This window comes from Taeniopygia guttata, chromosome 10 (assembly GCF_048771995.1).
Source record: "Taeniopygia guttata chromosome 10, bTaeGut7.mat, whole genome shotgun sequence".
Lineage (NCBI taxonomy): Eukaryota > Metazoa > Chordata > Aves > Passeriformes > Estrildidae > Taeniopygia > Taeniopygia guttata.
This window is the reverse complement of record NC_133035.1, coordinates 2,353,958-2,373,786: the sequence shown is the minus strand read 5'-3', so window position 1 is coordinate 2,373,786 and position 19,829 is coordinate 2,353,958. Positions and strand designations below refer to the sequence as shown.

General features: G+C 51.8%; 1 protein-coding gene across 1 annotated transcript in view; it reads left to right on the top strand.

The window, feature by feature from the left end:
- The window catches only part of ARID3B (AT-rich interaction domain 3B), a 43,941-nt gene extending 29,729 nt beyond the window's left edge, over positions 1-14,212 (top strand). Inside the window, exons 5-9 of the mRNA XM_030281307.4 lie at positions 2,257-2,440; positions 6,665-6,900; positions 6,989-7,237; positions 9,543-9,638; positions 10,971-14,212. Of these exons, the coding sequence (XP_030137167.4) occupies positions 2,257-2,440; positions 6,665-6,900; positions 6,989-7,237; positions 9,543-9,638; positions 10,971-11,155 (950 nt within the window). The 3' untranslated portion in view covers positions 11,156-14,212. The remainder of the gene's footprint in view (positions 1-2,256; positions 2,441-6,664; positions 6,901-6,988; positions 7,238-9,542; positions 9,639-10,970) is intronic.
- Positions 14,213-19,829: the final 5,617 nt, after the last annotated feature.

The window sequence follows — 19,829 nt, the reverse complement described above, 5'->3', positions numbered from 1 at the left end:
GTGCCTCTGAAATGTGGGATCTGTGTCCCTGAAATGTGGGATCTGTGCCCCTGAAATGTGGGATCTGTGCCTCTGAAATGTGGGATCTGTGCCCCTGAAATGTGGGATCTGTGCCCCTGAAATGTGGGATCTGTGCCCCTGAAATGTGGGATCTGTGTCCCTGAAATGTGGGATCTGTGTCCCTGAAATGTGGGATCTGTGCCCCTGAAATGTGGGATCTGGTCCGTGGGAAGGGAAGGGGCTGCCTGGACAAGGGAAGAGGCTGGGATTGATATAAAACTACAAAACCTGATTAAACTGCTCATGAACACTCGGAATCTGTGGGGTTTTCAGCCCTTTAAAGCTACAAAAATAGGCTGTTTGATCCAGCATCTCGTTAACCTGTGGGAATTGGCACCATGAGCTAATCATGCCTAATGGGATTCCCAAAGAAAAGACAGGAAAAAAATTCCCCTGACATCTGCGGGGGCCCGGCTCCTTTCATGGCACGGAATAAACCCGTTTATAGGGCCATAAACGGGGGATCAGGGGCTGCCAGCCTCCCCTGGGGACTGGGGATTCCACAATTGTCCCCCTCCCAGCTTTCCTGCCAGGCTGGGGCTGCCCATTGTGGGGACAGGATGGGCTGGGCGGCCCTTTGATCCAGGACAGAGTTTCCCAGGCCAAATAAAAGCTCTGCCACTTCAGCTTTTTATTATTCCTTCTTCCTCTCCGTGCCCAACTCCCCTTAGTTTGGGCGTTGGCACTTTCAGGAGCTGCCAAAGGGGCACTGATAGGTTAAAAATCAGATTTTCTTTCCTGTTAACCTGAAATATGACAAAAGCAAGCAGGAAGGATGGAGCAGGAGCTGGGTTTGGGATGCTCAGAGCTGCCGTGGCAGGGAATTGTTTGGGAGCACATTCAGGGAAAATGAGTGGGAGGCTGGAAGCTCTGTGGAAGGAGCAGCCTTTATTTACCTCTCCAGGTTGTTCCAAGTGTTGAACATGTGAGGGAAGATGGAATTCTGTGCAGGGGGAGATGTTCTCCCGTGGTGATTCCCCTTGGTTCTGCTGTTCCCAGGCAAACAGCACATCCTGGGGGATGAGGGAGCATGTTTATCCAAGGATTTTAACCCTGAGCTCATAAAACTCATTCAATAGTCCCAACTTCCCCTCTTTCTATTCCAGGAGCTGCAGGTTTTTATTGCTCTGCTAATTCCTGCCGGAGCCCAACCTGGTTTGAGGGCTCTGTATGGTGGAAAAATCCCTCCTCCAAGCCGTGCTTCCAAAGAAAGGCTCAGCAGTCTCTTGTTGTTCGGTCTCAAGGCAGTTTATTGCAAGTTATCTAAAAGATTTTCTTCTGGAGCTGCTGTGGTTTGCTCACAGCTCAGGCAGAGGCACACACACACCCTGACATCCTCTCTGACTCCCGACTGCTTCTTCTTCTTCATCTTCTTCTTCATCTTCTTCTTCATCTTCTTCTTCTTTTCTTCTTCTTTTCTTCTTTTCTTCTTCTTTTCTTCTTTTCTTCTTCTTTTCTTCTTCTTCTTTTCTTCTTCTTCTTCTGCTTCTGCTTCTTCTACTTCTGCTTCTGCTTCTCCCCTCTCCCCGCCCAGGGCTGTGCTGTCTTTTATATGGTACATTACGTGTTACATGGTTACAGTTTTTCCCCAATGCCTATTACCTATATTAAATGGTGCTTTTCTATCTTTTATATGGTACATTACGTGTTAAATGTTTATAGTTTTCCCCCAATGCCTATTACCTATATTAAATGGTGCTTTTCTACTCTAAACCAATCTGTGAGTGCCAACATCACCAAGAACATGGAGGTGAGGAAGAAGAAAGAGGAGGAACAGGACCAGCCTACATTCCTCCATCCTAAATGCACAAGACCAAAACCCCCCTGCACAGCACTCAGAAATTCTTCCCTCTACTCTGTAACTACTTCTACTCTAATATCTAAACTTTTATGACTTCTTGTTCTTCCTGCAAGGTTGGTAAATCATTCCATGGTTCAAACCCAAAATCACAGCTGTTTCCAGCTGCCTGCCAGGCTCTCAAATGCTTCTGACCTGGGCCTGGAACCTCCAAAAATGTCTGAGGGACATTTTGAGTTCCGACAAATTCCCTTCTGACAAAATCCCAAAAGGGTTTTCCGTGGAAAGGCCTGGAGCCAGGCTACAAATCTCCTGAATTTCCTCACAGGAACTTAGAGCGAGCTGGATCCCCCCAGGCTGCCCGCTCCCTCACCCTCTCCATGCTCCTTTTTTTCCAGGAACTCCCATCAACAGGATCCCCATCATGGCCAAGCAGATCCTGGATCTCTACATGCTCTACAAGCTGGTGACCGAGAAGGGCGGGCTGGTGGAGATCATCAACAAGAAGATCTGGAGGGAGATCACCAAAGGCCTTAATCTGCCCACCTCCATCACCAGCGCTGCCTTCACCCTGCGCACCCAGTGAGCTCTGCTCCCGTTCGGGATATTTGTCCTTCCTGCACATTTCCTGTTGTTGGCTGTTCAGCTGTCCTTGCGTGGTTGTTATTAGGTGTTTGTGTTGGTGGTTGTTTATTGTTGGTTGATAGTTATCTGTTGTTAAATAGCTATTGTTGGTCATTATAGTTAGGAAATTATTATTAGTAAACATTCTAATAAAATATGTACTATACCTAGGTTGAATATAGAAAAAATAATATAATGTAATGTAATATAATAATGTAATGTAATGTAGTATAATATAATATAACATTGCATTACATTACATTATAATATATAATATACTATAATTATATTATATATAATATATAATTATAATATTTATATTATATTATATTATATTATATTATATTATATTATATTATATTATATTATATTATATTATATTATATTATATTATATTGTATTATATTATATTATATTATATTATATTATATTATATTACGTTATGTTATATTATATTATACTATGTTATAATGTAATATAGTAATGTAATGTAGTATAATGTAATATAATGCAATATAACATTGCATTACATTACATTATAATAGATAATATACTATAATTATATAATATATAATATATATAATTATATTTATTTTACATTGCATTATGTATTATATTACATTATATTACATTATAATATATCATATATTATAATTATAATTCATTATATATAATATATATAATTGTAATATTTATATTACATTACCCTACGTTATACTATATTACATTACATTATACTATGTTATACTATGTAATATAATATAATATAATATAATATAATATAATATAATATAATATAATATAATATAATATAATATAATATAATATAATATAATATAATATAATATAATATAATATAATATAATATAATATAATAATTAGTGGTATTATCAGTAAGTATTTAGAATAGAGACTCAACAAGGTAAAGTCTCTAAAGGGGGGAAATGATGCCTCAGCATAAGGAGCTCCTGAAGGGAATTCTCACCCTCACCTCCCTCCAGCCATGGCCTTTTTACCTCATTTTTTTAGTTGTGAGGGAATTCTGATTTATTCTTTGAGGATCTTTCAGTTGTGAGGGAATTCTAGGTGATCCTTTGAGAATATTTCATTTGGGAAGGAATTTTGGTTGATTTATAGACAATATTTCTATTGTGAGGGAATTCTGTGCAATTTATAGACAGTAGTTCAGTTGTGAAAGAATTCTGGGTGGTTTATAAAGGATATTTCAGTTGTGAGGGAATTCTGGGTGATTTGTAGATAATAATTCAATTGTGAGGGATTTCTGGATGATTTATGGATAATATTTCAGTTGTGAGGGAATTCTTGATGACCCTTTGAGGATATTTCAGTTATGAGGGAATTCTAGTTGATTTATAGATGAAATTGCAGTTGTGGGGGAATTCTGATGATTCTAGATTATATTCCAGTTGTTATGGAGTTCAGGATGATTTATAGAGGATATTTAAGTTGTAAGGGAATTCTGCGTGATTTATAGATTATATTTCAATTGCGAGGCAGTTTTGGATGATTTACAGACAATATTTCAGTTATGAGGGAATTCTGGATGATTTATAAAGAAAATTTCAATTGTGAGGTAATTCTGGATGGTTCTTTGAGGATATTTCAGTTATGAGGAAATTTTGGATGGTTCTTTGAGGATGTTTCAGTTGTGAAGGAATTCTGGATAGTTTATAAATAATATTTCTGTTTTGAGGGAATTCTTGCTAATTCTTAGGTGGGATTTCAGTTGTGAGGGAATTCTGGGTCATTTGTAGATAATATTTTAGTTGTGGGAGAATTCTGGATGATTTATAGAGGATATTTCAGTTGTGGGGGAATTCTGAATGGTTTATAGATTATATTTCAATTCTGAGGAAATTGTGTGCAATTTATAGAGGAAATTTCAGTTGTGACGTAATTCTGGGTGATTTATAAATAAGAATTCAGTTGTGAGGGAATTCTAGGTGATTTATGGATAATAGCTTAGTTCTGAGGGAATTCTAGATCATTTATAGATAATAATTCAGTTGTGAGGTAATTCTGGGTGATCCTTTGAGGATATTTTATTTGGGAGGGAATTTTGGTTGATTTATAGACAATATTTCAATTCTGAGGGAATTCTGTGTGATTTACAGACAATAATTCAATTGTGAGGAAATTCTGGATTATTTATAGATGATATTTCAGTTGTGAGGGAGTTCTACATGATTTATAGCAGATATTTAAATTCTGAAGGAATTCTGTGCAATTTATAAACAATATTTGAGTTGTGAAGGAATTCTGGATGATTTATTTCATTTGTGAGGGAATACTGGTGATTGATAGAGGATATTTCATTTGTGAGGGAATTCTGGATGATTCTTTAAGGATATTTCAGTTGTGAGGGGATTCTGGATGATCCTGTGAGGATATTCCAGTTGAGAGGGAATTGTGTGCCATTTATAGCTAATATTTTAATTGTGAGGAAATTGTGGATGATTCTATGAGGATATTTCAGTTCTGAGGGAATTTGGGGTGATCCTCTGAGCATATTTCAGCTGGGAGGGAATTCTGAATGATTTATAGACAATATTTCAATTCTGAGGGAACTCTGTGCGATTTATAGACAGTAGTTAAATTGTGAGGGAATTCTGGGTGATTTACAGACAATATTTCTGTTGTGAGAGAATTTTAAATGATTTATATAGGGTATTTCAGTTGTGAGGGAATTCTGGGTGATTTATAGATGATATTTCAGTTGTAAGAGAATTCTCCGTGATTTATAGACAATATTTCAGTAGTGATGGAATTCTAAATGATTTATAGATGATATTCCAGTTGTAAGGGAATTCTGAATGATTTATAGATGATATTTCAGTTGTGAGGGAATTTTGGATGATTTATAGTCAGTATTTCAGTTGTAAGGGAATTCTGAGTGATTTATAGACAATATTTCAGTTGTGAAAGAATTCTGGATGACTTATAGATGATATTTCAGTTGTGAGGGAATTCTGTGTTATTTATAGTCAGTATTTCAGTAGTGATGGAATTCTAAATTATTTCAGTTGTGAGGGAATTCTGGGTGATTTACGGGATATTTCAGTTGGGAAGGAATTTTGGTTGATTTGTAGACAATATTTCAATTCTGAGGGAATTCTGTGCGATTTATAGACAATAATTCAGTTGTGAAAGAATTCTGGATGGTTTATAGATGATATTTCAGTTGTGAGGGAATTCTGGGTGATTTGTAGATAATAATTCAATTGTGAGGGATTTCTGGATTATTATAGATAATATTTCAGTTGTTAGTGAATTCTGGGTGATTTACAGACAATATTTCAGTAGTGATGGAATTCTAAATGATTTATAGAGGGTATTTCAGTTGTGAGGGAATTCTGTGTGATTTATAGACAATATTTCAGTAGTGATGGAATTCTAAATGATTTATAGATGATATTTCAGTTGTGAGGGAATTCTGAATGATTTATAGATGATATTTCAGTTGTGAGGGAATTTTTGATGATTTATAGTCAGTATTTCAGTTGTAAGGGAATTCTGAGTGATTTATAGACAATATTTCAGTTCTGAGGGAATTTTGAATGATTTATAGATGAAATTCCAGTTGTGAGGGAATTCTGAATGATTTATAGATGATATTTCAGTTGTGGGGGAATTTTGGATTATTTATAGTCAGTATTTCAGTTGTGAGGGAATTCTGGATGATTTATAGGTGATATTTCAGTTGTAAGAGAATTCTCCATGCTTTATAGACAATATTTCAGTAGTGATGGAATTCTAAATGATTTATAGAGGGTATTTCAGTTGTGAGGGAGTTCTGGATGACTTGCAGATGATATTTCAGTTGTGAGGGAATTCTGTGTGATTTACAGTCAGTATTACAGTTGTGAGAGAATTCTGGATGACTTATAGATGATATTTCACTTGTGAGGGAATTTTGGATAATTTACAGTAGTGATGGAATTCCGGATGATGCTCAGAGGACACTCCCGATGTGAAGGAGTTCTGGCTGACTCTTCCCAGCCGTGTGAGACCAGGAATATCTCAGGGCACGTTTCCCTCCAACCACCGCGTGAACCCAGGCCGGGCTGTGCTCCCAACGCCCCCAGAGCTGCGGAGCCCCTCAGGACGAGCATCCCTGTGCCCGTGCAGCTGCCTGACCCCTGTCCGTGTCCCTCTCCCCAGGTACATGAAGTACCTCTACGCCTACGAGTGCGAGAAGAAGTCCCTGAGCTCCCCGGCCGAGCTGCAGGCCGCCATCGACGGCAACCGGCGCGAGGGCCGGCGGCCCAGCTACAGCTCCTCCCTGTTCAGCTACTCGCCCTCCGCGCCGGCGCCTCCTTCCCTGCTGTCCCCCCCCAAAATCCGCTTCCCCATCATCGCCGCCGGCAGCCCCCGCGCCTCGCCCGCCCTCAGGAAAGGTCAGCGCGGTGGTGGGAAGGCGGGTGCCACCAACGGTGGCGGTGCTGGTGGCAATGTCACCCGGCTCAGCCGCCTCTCCTCGCCCAGGTGACGGCGTGGTGCCCCTCAGCGTGGCCGTGCCCAGCCGCCTGGCCGTGCCCGTGGCGCTGGGCGGGCAGCAGGCCAGGACGGCCACGCTGGAGCAGCTGAGGGAGAGGCTGGAGGCGGGAGAGCCGCCCGAGAAGAAGGTGCCGCGCATTTCGGAGGAGGAGCAGCGGCTGGTGCAGCAGGCGCTGCAGCGCAACCTGTTCAGCATGGCCCGGCAGATCCCCATGAAGATCAAAATCAACGGGAAAGGTGAGGCACAGCGGGATGAACTCCTCGGGAAGCAGCACGGGGGGAAAGCTGCCAGCCTGGAATGTCACACACACACACGGCTGGGGCACCTCTGGGGGTACCAGGCAGAGGGTATGGTGTCGGAATCTGTGGCACTGATGATTCTGAGATTGTAGAAAGTCTCTGTCTGTCAGCCCCGCTGCCAAAGCAGAAGCCATAATTGGTCTGTGCTGTTTCAGGGTTGTTTATTCTGTTTATCTCTAACATGTTCTGCTGCCCTGCCGCAGCTCTGTCCTGCAGGGCAGCGTGTGGGGCTCTGCCCTCGGTGGGATGGTACAAACATTAAATACCACAAACTACCTGTGCTGGATTTACAATAACGTGCCAATATCTGTCACCTACGTTGGACAGTGTGTCCCCAGCCTAAACCAACAGAAAAATGCCAACACCACAGTGAAACATGGAGGGCATGAAGAAGGAGAAAAAGGACAAGACACACCCAATTTCCTCCATCCTGTCCCCTTTGGACCCCTAATCTAGAATCCTAAATTTTACTTTTGCACCCGTGCCACACTTAATTATTACTTATATCAAACACTCAGGGCTGGTAATTCATCCTGTAAGATTGAAAACTCTTTTCCATGGACAGAGATCACAGACAGTGTCTCTGGGGGCTCTGTCCAGGGGGGTTCCTGACCCCTGCCAGGGTTTTAGGCCTTCTAAGGCAGCCAGAGGGAATCTCTGGATTCCCACAGCATGGCACAGAGATATTCAGGTGCAAGGTTTTGTTGGGTTTTCCTGCTGGTTTGTTCTCCAGCTTGTCCAAATCCAGCCCAGACTGAGGAGAAAAGGAGACTCAGGGGTGCCCTTATCTACAGCTCCCTGAAGGGTGGTTATGGCCAGGTGGGGTTGGGCTCTGTCTCCAGGAACTGACAGAACCAGAGGACACAGTCTCGAGCTGCACCAAGGGAAATACAGGTTGGATATTAGGGAAAAGTTATTTACAGAAAGGATGATAAAGTTCTGGAATGGCTGCCCGGGGAGGTGGTGGATCCCCATCCCTGGGTGTGTTTAACAAAGCCTGGATGTGGCTCTGGGTGCCAGGGTTCAGCTGAGGGGTTGGGGCTGGGTTGGACTCGATGATCTCCAAGGTCTCTTCCAATGTGGTCACTCTGTGAATTGTGTGAAATTCTGTGGATTCTGTGACTTTTTCCACTTTCCCAAAGCTCTGAGCTTGTCAGTGCTGCTTTGAGGTAGGAAAGGTCAAAGCAGATTCCTCTGAAGCAGCAGTTCTTCTTTTTAGAACTTGTTGCCTTTTTGGATTGTATTACTTTTAAAAAATGTTCTTGTTTCTGGGCTTCTCCCTTAGCCTGTATTTAAACAATCCATCCTGAATCTTAGCAATGATTTCTGTGATGTCAGTGCTCCCAGTTCCTGCCAGCTCTGCATCCAACCAAATTCCACTTCAAAACCACAAGAGCCAGTGACAGGGAATACAAATTTTATCCAGGAGTGTTTGTTCCCTCTCACCTCATTTCTGCTTTCCTCCTGAACTTCCTAAACCCAAATGCTGGGAACCATTGCAGTCCCTACAAACAGGCACATCCTGAGGATTCAGGGATGGGTTCCCACCTTTGTAGGGGCTGTCTTGGCTTCCGTGCCCTCCTTTTCCCCAGGGCACCATAAAAGCCAGGTGGAGCTTTGGGAGCTGCTCTGAGGGATGGTTTTGATAAGCTCAGCGTGGCTTGGTAACATCATTTAGGTTCAGTGTGGAGTTTTTAGGGAGGAGCAATCCCAAAATCCAGGCCCACCCTCGTGGAGCTTCGGGAGCTGCTGGAAGAGTCCCACGTTCAGCTCCCCTCGAGCACAGCTGCCCATCCCTGCCCAGGCTGGGGAAAATCCTGATTTTCCTGGAGTGTTCCTGGCTTTTCCCTCCCTCCAGTGGCCGCTGGAGCTGCTGCAGTCCAAGCACAGCGAGCCACAACAAAATTCAGCTGGGAGTTAAATCCGGGCTTGTCTCGTGCTCCCAGCCCTTCCTTGGGACAGGAATGGGAATTTTGGGAACATTTCCCAATGCCAGCGGGCTCCCAGCCTCACCAAGGCCTTTCAGCACCTCTGTAGCCTTGTCCTGGAATGGTTTGAGTGGGGAGGGACCTCCAGGGCAGGGACATTGTGTGTCCCAGGTGCTCCAAGCCCTGGGAGCCTGGCCTCGGGCACAGCGTTCTGTGGGGACCGAGAAGGGCTGTGCTCACCCCTGGGGAGTGCCAGGGCTGGGATTGCTGCCCTCTAACTCTGCCTCCCTCTCTCCCTCCCTGCCTGGGACAAGACAAGGCCGACTCGGCGGCGGCGGCGCTGAACCTGTCCCCCAACGGCATCGGCAGCATCAACATGTCCGTGGAGATCAACGGCACCACCTACGCTGGTGAGAGCCCTGCTGGGATGGGACAGCCTGGGGACAGCCCTGCTGGGTGTGGGACAGCCTGGGGACAGCCCTGCTGGGTGTGGGACAGCCCTGCTGGGTGTGGGGACAGCCCTGCTGGGTGTGGGACAGTCCTGCTGGGTGTGGGGACAGCCTGGGGACAGCCCTGCTGGGAGTGGGACAGCCCTGCTGGGATGGGACAGCCTGGGGACAGCCCTGCTGGGTGTGGGACAGCCCTGCTGGGTGTGGGACAGCCCTGCTGGGTGTGGGACAGCCTGGGGACAGCCCTGCTGGGTGTGGGACAGCCCTGCTGGGTGTGGGACAGCCCTGCTGGGTGTGGGACAGCCCTCCTGGGAATGGGGATAGACCTCCTGGGAATGGGGACAGCCCTCCTGGGAATGGGGACAGCCCTGCTGGGAATGGGGATAGACCTCCTGGGAATGGGGATAGACCTTCTGGGTGTGGGGACAGCCCTGCTGGGTGTGGGGACAGCCCTGCTGGGTGTGGGACAGCCCTGCTGGGTGTGGGACAGCCCTGCTGGGTGTGGGACAGCCCTGCTGGGTGTGGGACAGCCTGGGGACAGCCCTGCTGAGTGTGGGACAGCCCTGCTGGGATGGGACAGCCCTGCTGGGATGGGACAGCCTGGGGACAGCCCTGCTGGGTGTGGGACAGCCCTGCTGGGATGGGACAGCCTGGGGACAGCCCTGCTGAGTGTGGGACAGCCCTCCTGGGAATGGGATAGACCTTCTGGGTGTGGGACAGCCCTCCTGGGAATGGGGACAGCCCTCCTGGGAATGGGACAGCCCTCCTGGGAATGGGGACAGCCCTCCTGGGAATGGGACAGCCCTCCTGGGAATGGGGATAGACCTCCTGGGAATGGGGATAGACCTCTTGGGAATGTTCCATCCCTCCCAGGGGGCGGGGATGGGTGGGATGGGGGTGGTCCTTGCCAAATGGCATCGGGAGGCGATTCTTATTCACTGGGCTGGGCAGGAGGAGCGCCTTTCCCTTGGTGTGTTAGTGCCTTAAAATCTGAGAGAAGGGCTTTGAAGTCCCCGTGGAAGCATTCATAGGAAGGAGAACTGTCCCTGTTCTGCCCAGGAGGGGCTTTCCTGGGCGCTCCCAGCAGGAATTGTCCCCTGGAGCAGTTCCCTTGGGCAAACCCCAAGTGGGGAAGCCTGGCACTGCCTGACCCTCACCCCCGGAGGCAGAACCCCTTTGGGACAGCAGCCCTGTGACAGCCCCCAGCTCCAGCCACCCACTCCGAGCTGGGATGGGACCGTGGGGCTGGCAGAGCCTGTGCTGTGCCCAGCCTCACCCTGTGCATGCCCACAGGGGTGCTGTTTGCCCAGAAGCCCGTGGTGCAGCTCCTGGCCGGCTCGGGCCCGCAGAGCTCGTGCAGCAGCAGCAGCAGCAGCAGCAGCAGCAGCAGCAGCAGCAGCAGCTCCCACTGCTCCCCCAGCCCCACCTCGTCGCGGGGCACGCCCGGCGCTGAGCCCTCCACCAGCTGGTCCCTCTGACAGCCCTGCCCGGGGCTGCACACATACCTCACCTCACAGAACCTGCTCTCGTGGCTGCACAGCACCTGCAGGAGGATGATGATGATGATGATGATGGTGGTGGTGGTGGTGAAACCTTGCCATGCCAGCGAGTTTTCCTTCATCGTCTCTTTGTCCGGCCTTGTTTTGGCTTTGTTGCCACCCTGCTTTCCTTCCTCCCTTTTCCTCTTTGTTTCCTCCTCCTCCTCCTCCTCGCAGGGTGTGGGGTGTTCCCATGGAGGGGGGGCACACCTGGCGTTTCTCAATCAGGGATGGTTCTGGGGCCACAGCTCCTGGGATGTCACCAGGGCAGGGAAAGGGCCAGGACTGGGGCTGGGAGCCCTGGTTCTGCTGGAACCCTGCAGGAATCCTGGTTCTGCTGGAACCCTGGTTCTGCTGGAACCTTGGTTCTGCTGGAGCCCTGGTTCTGCTGGAACCCTGCAGGAACCCTGGTTCTCCTGCAGCTCTGATTCTGCAGGAGCCTTGGTTCTGCTGGAACTTTGGTTTTCCTGGAACTTTGGTTCTGCTGGAGCCCTGGTTCTGCTGGGAACCCTGCAGGACTCCTGGGTCTCCTGGAACCCTGGTTCTGCTGGAACCCTGTGTGAGCCCTGGTTCTCTTGGAGCCCTGGTTCTGCTGGGAACCCTGCAGGAATCCTGGTTCTGCTGGGAACCCTGGTTCTCCTGGAACCTTGGTTCTGCTGGAACCCTGGTTCTGCTGGAACTTTGGTTCTCCTGGAGCCCTGGTTCTGCTGGAACCCTGGTGTTCCTGGAACCCTGGTGTTCCTGGAGCCCTGGTTCTGCTGGAACTTTGGTTCTGCTGGAGCTCTGGTTCTGCTGGAACCCTGGTTCTGCTGGAACCTTGGTTCTGCTGGAACCCTGCTGGGAACCCTGGTGCTCCTGGAACCCTGGTTCTGTTGGAGCCCTGGTGCTCCTGGAGCCCTGGTCCTGCTGGAACCAGGGGCCACCAGGGCTCTTCCCACCCACAACTCCGTGTTTTGACAATCCTGAGAGCCGGGGGGTGCCTGGCCCTGTCCTCCCATGGCAATCTGCTCATGTCCCTTCCTGCCGTGTCCCTATGTCCTCAGGGGAGGCTCCTGAGCCTCCTTCCTGCTCCTCTCCACACTTCTGGCACCATCATCTGCTTGGTTCTGGCTGGTGCCACCTCTCCCCTCGAGTCCTGAGTGTCCCTGAGTGTCCCTGAGTGTCCCTGAGTGGTGGCACGGCCAGCCTGGGCGTGCTGGGGCTCTGTGCCCCGCTCTGTGCCCACAGCAGGTCCCTGGGGTGGGTGCAGGGCTCAGAGCTGCAGGTGGAACCCGGGCTGGTTCCTGTGGGGCTCTGCACAAACCCTGTGATTGTACCCGAGCAGGGCCCAGGGAATCCAGCCTGCCCTGGCACAGCCAGCCGGGAGCAGAGCTGCAATTCCCTGTGACTCAGCTGCTCAGGGCTCTGGTGCTGTCCCCTGTCCCCTGTCCCCTCCCCATCCCCTGCCCTGGTGACATCCCTGCGTCCTTCCCGTGCTGCAGGCCCGAGTCAGGTTTTTTGAGCAGACGAAATACCTCAGATATGTATTGTTGGGTTGTTTTGTTCGTGTTGGGTTGGTTTCTTTTAACCTCTTCAGGAAGTATTGGCATATCCTTATGGCTTGGGGGTTTTCATAGGTGGGTTTTGCTGACTTTGTGTTTGCTTTTATTTCTCTTGGCTTTTCAATGGATCACCAAAGACAGGGAGTTCAGAGGAGGCTGAGCAGAGGAGCAGCAGCTTCCCCACCCTGCGGGAGCCCACTGCAGCATCACCCCGGGGCACTGCACGGTGGGACAGCAGGAAAGGGGCAGGGCTGAGCCTGGCCCTGGGGCTGGGCGCTCTCCTGGCTCTGCCAGCCACCCTGGCAGTGCCCCGGGCTCTCTGGAGCTGCCCATCCTGGCAGGGATGCTGCTCCCGGCTGTCCCCAGCTGCTCCGTGGCATTTCATCCTCACACACTCCCAGAGGGTTTTCCACCCTCTGGGACTCAATCAGATTATTTTCCCCCCTTTTTTTTTATTTTTTGTGTTTTCTTTTGGTTGTTTTATTTTATTCTTGGGTGGGGTTTGGGCTGTTTCCTCTGAGTGGGACTCTGGGGCACTTTCTGCTTTTCCCTCTGCTCTGCTCCTCGGCCCCGGGGAGCAGAGGCTGCTCCGGGGTGGGGCTGCTTTGTCTCACTTGCTAACGTTGTGTTTTCTTGCACAGAAAGGCACTCGAATCACTGAAACTGCTTGGACACTACTAGAGTATTAATGTTGATAAGCTTTACTCAATCTAGACTGGAACTAGCCAGGGACTAACAGATTGTTTTGTATCCAATTCAGGGAAAGAATCAGGTCGGGAAGCGTAACAGATACCTCAGTTAAATAAGCTGCACCAATAAACGGGTCCTTTTCCCAGCCCGGGGTGACAAGGACCATCCAGACTGTGAAGAGTTAACCCTTTCCCTCAGCCTGGCTTTGGCCCTGGCAGCCTGAGCTGCGGGTCTCCTGCTGAGCTGCCAGGCTTTGGGAGGGGGTGCTGGAAACCAGCAGCGAGCGGGGGAGGCCGAGCGGGGGCCGCCCCAGCCCCGTGTAGTACTCAGGGTTTGATGCTGCCAGCAGGAGGTTCCCAGGGCAGTGCTCCATCCTCCCCCAGCTCCACACACCAGCCAAAAAAACCCCGGCCAGCCCCCAGCTTGCTCCCCCAGCGCTTCCAGGGGGGAAAAGCGAGCCCAGCCTGCTCCCGGGGCTGCGGGGAGGCACCAGGGCAGGCTGCGTGTGCCTGCTCCTTCCCAGGGGACTGCGACCAGATGTTCTCTCCAAACAGCTGCAGCAGCCTTGCTAACTAGTTTTCTTACCTATTTAAAAGAGAAAAAAAAAATAATAAAATAAGTAAATAAAAACAAATGTGATAGCCTAGGCGGTGGATAAATACCTCAACGTCTCCTTCCAACAAGTGTCTGTATATGTTGTTGTTGGGTTTTTTCTATCTTACAGGTTATCTGAATGTTTATATTCCAATAAACTTCTACCTCTTCACACCGTGACCCCCACGCCTGCTTTGTGCCCCCGGCTGCTCCCTGAGGGTAAAGAATTCCCAGATATTCCCAAGGCTGGGCTGTGTCCTTGCAGGGACAGGTAAAGAATTCCCAGAAATTCCCGAGGCTGAGCTGTGTCCTTGCAGGGGTGGGTAAAGAATTCCCAGAAATTCCCAATGCTGGGCTGTGTCCTTGCAGGGACCTGAGGGTAAAGAATTCCCAGATATTCCCGAGGCTGAGCTGTGTCCTTGCAGGGACCTGAGGGTAAAGAATTCCCAGATATTCCCGAGGCTGAGCTGTGTCCTTGCAGGGACCTGAGGGTAAAGAATTCCCAGATATTCCCGAGGCTGGGCTGTGTCCTTGTAGGGGCAGGTAAAGAATTCCCAGATATTCCCGAGGCTGAGCTGTGTCCTTGCAGGGACCTGAGGATAAAGAATTCCCAGAAATTCCCGAGGGTGGGCTGTGTCCTTGCAGGGACCTGAGGATAAAGAATTCCCAGATATTCCCGAGGCTGGGCTGTGTCCTTGCAGGGGCCCTGAGCTCCCAGTTTGGAGCTGGCCCGATGGAATGAAGGCGCTTCCAGGAACTGACCACAGTTTCTCATGATTATTCTTTCTGATTAAACAGTAATTATATTTAATTACTAAACAATCATCACATCTAACAATTATATCATTTCTCATCTACTAGCTACATAGTGCAGTTCTAGCAACTACAAGTTCTTCATGTGCTTAGGGTGTTTATTTTTCCAGCGCCTACTAAGCTTATTTTTCCTTTTAACCCTAAATCCCCATGATTTTAAAACCCTTTTGCTATCACCCCGTGCCCGCATTGCCGTGCCCGTGTGTCGGGGTGGGCACGGAGCCCTCGACCTTCCTCATCCTCCCCGCGTGGAGCCAGAACCGCTGCCGGGGCTCCGCTCCCATCCCATCCCTCCCCTCCCGTCCTGCCCACCGCTCCCGCCTCCTCCTCTCCCGCCCCGCTTTTTTTTATTTTTGGAACTAAGTTCCAAAGGAGATTCAGCTCTCGTGTCCAGGAGTTACTTCCCTGCTCCCTAAATGCCCACTGTGAGCCCAAAACCCCGCGGGATCCCTGCAGGGCGGGACAAACCCAGCTGTCACCGCTCAGGGAGGAGGTTCCCCTCTTTGGGACTGGGCTTATCTCAGCCCTCAGGGGCCGCTGCCCTTCGAATCCAGCCCGGACACCCCAAATCCCCCCTGGCACCTGCCCCCACTCCCCGTCACACCCTGTGAGCCCCCACCAAGCCCGGCTGATCGCGTTCGAGCTTTCCGGGGCTCTTCTCACGGCGGCTTTGTTTGAGCCCCGGACCCGTGCCAGGCTGCCCGAGCGCGGCTCCTGTCCCTCCTGTCCCTCCTGTCCCTCCTGTCCCACCTTTGGGCTGTTCCAGCTCAATCCCGGTTTACAAAGAGCAGGGAGGAGCCCGGGGAGGGACACCCGGCCGGTCCCAGCTGCCCCACACCCGGGAGAGCCGCGCTGGCACAGCCCCGCCGGGACCCGCCCGCTGACGCTGCCCGTTCTCTCTGTCCCCAGCGCACCCGCGGGTGTCCCTCGGCGCGGGGCTGTGGGGCTGTCCCTCCTCTGCCTCGGCGTCCTCCAGGGCTGTGCCATGTGCTGGTGGCACCGCCGGGGCCCGGGCCGCCCCCTGGGCCGGCAGCGAGCGGAGCTGGGGCGGCTCTGCCCGCGGCCACGGTGCCCATCCAGCAGCACGGCGAGGAGCGGACGGGAGAAGGAGATTTCCCCGGTATCGGCGGCACCCCGCGGGGGTTCACCCCACGGCACAGCATCCCTGCCCGCCCTCCCCTTCCTCCCGCAGCCGGCGGGGCTGTGGCAGCGGCCCCGAACTGCTCTGCACCGAGCGGAGCCGCCGGTCCCCACCGCCCCGGGCTCCGGGCAGCGTCCCCGGCTCCGCTGCCACCTCTGCTACGCCCTGCCCGAGGCCACCCCCGCTGTCACCATCCTCGGCGTGTCGCATCTGCCCCGGGGCCAGCAGGGCTCCCTCGTCAAGGTGTCCCTGGTGCGGCTGTCCCGCCGCGTGTCCGTGCGACGCGGGAGCCGCCGGTGCCGGTGCCGGTGGCGGTGGCGGTGCCGGTGCCGGTTCGGTCCGTGAGACCCGGAGGAGCTGGGCAGCTGCACCCTGCGCTTTGCTGGGCACCAAACCCACCCGGCTGCCTGTTCCTGCCAGCCCGGACCTTGCTGGGAGAGGAACATCGCTGGGCTGGAAGGGATGGAGCTGGAAGGGCTGGGGGAGGTTGGAGGTTGAAAGATTGGACGAAGTCAGAAGTGGAAGGGCTGGATGAGGTTGCAGGTGGAAGGACACGATGAGGTTGGAGCTGGAAGGACATGGTGAGGTCAGAGTTGGAAGGACACAATGAGGCTGGAGCTGGAAGGGCTGGATGAGGTCAGAGCTGGAAGGGCTGGGTGAGGTTGGAGCTGGAAGGACACGATGAGGCTGGAGCTGGAAGGTTGGATGAGGTTGGAGCTGGAAGGACACTATGAGGTTGGAGCTGAAAGGGTTGGATGAGGTTGGAGCTGGAAGCACATGACGAGGTTGGAGCTGGAAGGACACAATGAGGTTGGAGCTGGAAGGACACAATGAGGTTGGAGCTGGAAGGACACGATGAGGTTGGAGGAGGTCTCACAGTGTCCCCGTTCCTTCCAATCCAAACCACTCTGTGATTCTACCCCTGGATGAAAATCAGCACTGGGAGCATAATAGAGATCTAGGAATGTCCAATATGGCCCCAAAGTCCTTGAAATATATTTATTTATGGTCCAAAATCAGCATGTGGCTTTCTGTCCTGCTGGCTGGTGTCACCTCTGGGCTCTCCCTGCTCTCTGGGATGTCAGCTGAGGACTTTGGAGGTCCCTAATCTCCAGAAGGGAGGGGCAGGTGAAGCCTCAGGAGCTCTGTGCTCTCCCCACAGCTCAGGGGGTGACCAGGCTCAGGGGGTGACCAGGCTCAGGGGGTGACCGGCTGAGGAGGTGACCAGGCTGAGGTGACCAGGCTGAGGAGGTGACCAGGCTGAGGAGGTGACCAGGCTCAGGAGGTGACCAGGCTGAGGAGGTGACAAGGCTCAGGGGGTGACCAGGCTCAGGGGGTGACCTGGCTGAGGAGGTGACCTGGCTCACCGTGCTCTGCTTCTGGCGGGCTCAGCCCCCGCAGGAGCCAATCCCCACCACCCTGGGGAGGTTTCTGGGGTGGGACAGCTCCTCTCGGGGGAAGGGAAGGCCACCAGCCGTGTCCCCTGCCCTGTGCTGCCCCAGGCTCGGGGGGAGAAGAGGAGCTTTGTCTGCTCCATCCACTCTCTGCACCCGGAATCTTGGCTGTGGAGGAGCCAGGTGGGAGAAGAACCCAACTGGCGTCCCTGTGGCCACCACGGTGGTGGCATCTCTTGTCTGCACCCAGCTGGCGTCCCTGTGGCCACCACGGTGGTGGCATCTCCTGCCCCTTCCAGCCCACCTGGTGATAAAGGAGTCCATTGGCATTTTTAATTGATTGCTGGCCCTAATGAGTGCTTGATAATTAAATAAAGGGGTTGGGAATGACCACGTGTGTGGAGCTCTCTCCCCTGTCCATGGGCCACCACAGAGAAGACCACGGGAGGGTCACCACAGGGAGGAAGGCTGTGGCCAGGGTTGTCACTGTGGGGGTCATCACGGTGAGGATGACCATGGCCAGGAAGGCCCTGTGGTGAGGAAGGCCTGCAGCGAGATAAGGCACGATGAGGAAGACCACGGTGAGGCAGATGAAGAAGGGAAGAAGACCATGCTGAGGGAGACGGTGGCCATGGTGAAGAAGGTGAGGAAGGTCATGGTGAGGCAGACTGTGAGCAGGAAGACCCTGGTGAGGAAGGCTGTGTGGAAGGTGAGGATGGCCATGGAGAGGAAGGCTGTGGTGGGGATGGCCCTGACCACCACGGTGAGTCAGAGCATGGGGAGGAAGGCACGGTGCTGAGGGTGAGGATGGCCATGGTGAGGATGATCAAGGTGAGGTGTCCCATGGGGAGGAAGCTGTGCCAAGGGTGAGGACAGTGGTGGTGATGGATGGCCATGGTGAGGATGACCGTGGTGAGCAGATCCATGGGGAGGAAGCTGTGCTGAGGGTGAGGATAATGGTGGTGATGGATGGCCATGGTAAGGACAGCCATGGTGAGGATGACCATGGTGAGGATGACCATGGTGAGGATGACCATGGTGAGGATGACCACGGTGAGAAGTCCCACGGGAGGAAGGTGTGCCGAAGGTGAGGATGATGGTGGTGATGGATGGCCATGGTAAGGACAGCCATGGTGAGGAAGCCATGCTGAGGTGAGGATGGCCATGCTGAGGTGAGGAATCCATGCTGAGGTGAGGAAGCCATGCTGAGGTGAGGACGGCCATGCTGAGGTGAGGATGGCCATGCTGAGGAAGCCATGCTAAGGTGAGGATGGCCATGGTGAGGATGACCGCGGTGAGAAGTCCCATGGGAGGATGGTGTGCCGAAGGTGAGGATGGTGGTGGTGATGGATGGCCATGGTAAGGACAGCCATGGTGAGGATGACCATGGTGAGGATGACCATGCTGAGGATGGCCATGGTGAGGGTGACCATGGTGAGGATGACCATGGTGAGGATGGCCATGGTGAGGATGACCATGGTGAGGATGGTGGTGGTGATGGATGGCCATGGTGAGGATGACCATGGTGAGGATGGCCATGGTGAGGATGACCATGGTGAGGATGACCATGGTGAGCAGTCCATGAGAAAGCCGTGCCAAAGCTGAGGCTAGTGGTGATGATGGATGACCATGGTGAGGATGTTCAAGGTGAGGATGACCATGGTGAGGCTGGCCGTGGTGAGGAAGCCGTGCTGAGGCAATGGCCATAGTGCGGATGGCCGTGGTAAGGACGGCCGTGCTGAGGTGAGGACGGCCATGCTGAGGTGAGGACGGCCATGGTAGGGATGGCCATGCTGAGGAAGCCATGCTGAGGTGAGGATGGCCATGCTGAGGTGAGGACGGCCATGCTGAGGGGAGGACGGCCATGCTGAGGAAGCCGTGCTGAGGTGAGGAAGCCGTGCTGAGGTGAGGATGGCCATGCTGAGGTGAGGATGGCCATGGTGAGGTGAGGATGGCCATGGTAAGGAAGCCTTGCTGAGGTGAGGATGACCATGCTGAGGTGAGGAATCCATGCTGAGGTGAGGATGGCCATGGTGAGGATGACTGCGGTGAGAAGTCCCATGGGAGGAAGGTGTGCCGAAGGTGAGGATGGTGGTGGTGATGGATGGCCATGGTAAGGACAGCCATGGTGAGGATGACCATGCTGAGGAAGCCATGCTGAGGTGAAGATGGCCATGCTGAGGTGAGGATGGCCATGCTGAGGTGAGGATGGCCATGCTGAGGAAGCCATGCTGAGGTGAGGATGGCCATGCTGAGGTGAGGAAGCCATGCTGAGGTGAGGACGGCCATGCTGAGGTGAGGATGGCCATGCTGAGGAAGCCATGCTGAGGTGAGGATGGCCATGCTGAGGTGAGGAAGCCATGCTGAAGTGAGGACGGCCATGCTGAGGTGAGGATGGCCATGGTAAGGATGGCCATGCTGAGGTGAGGATGGCCATGCTG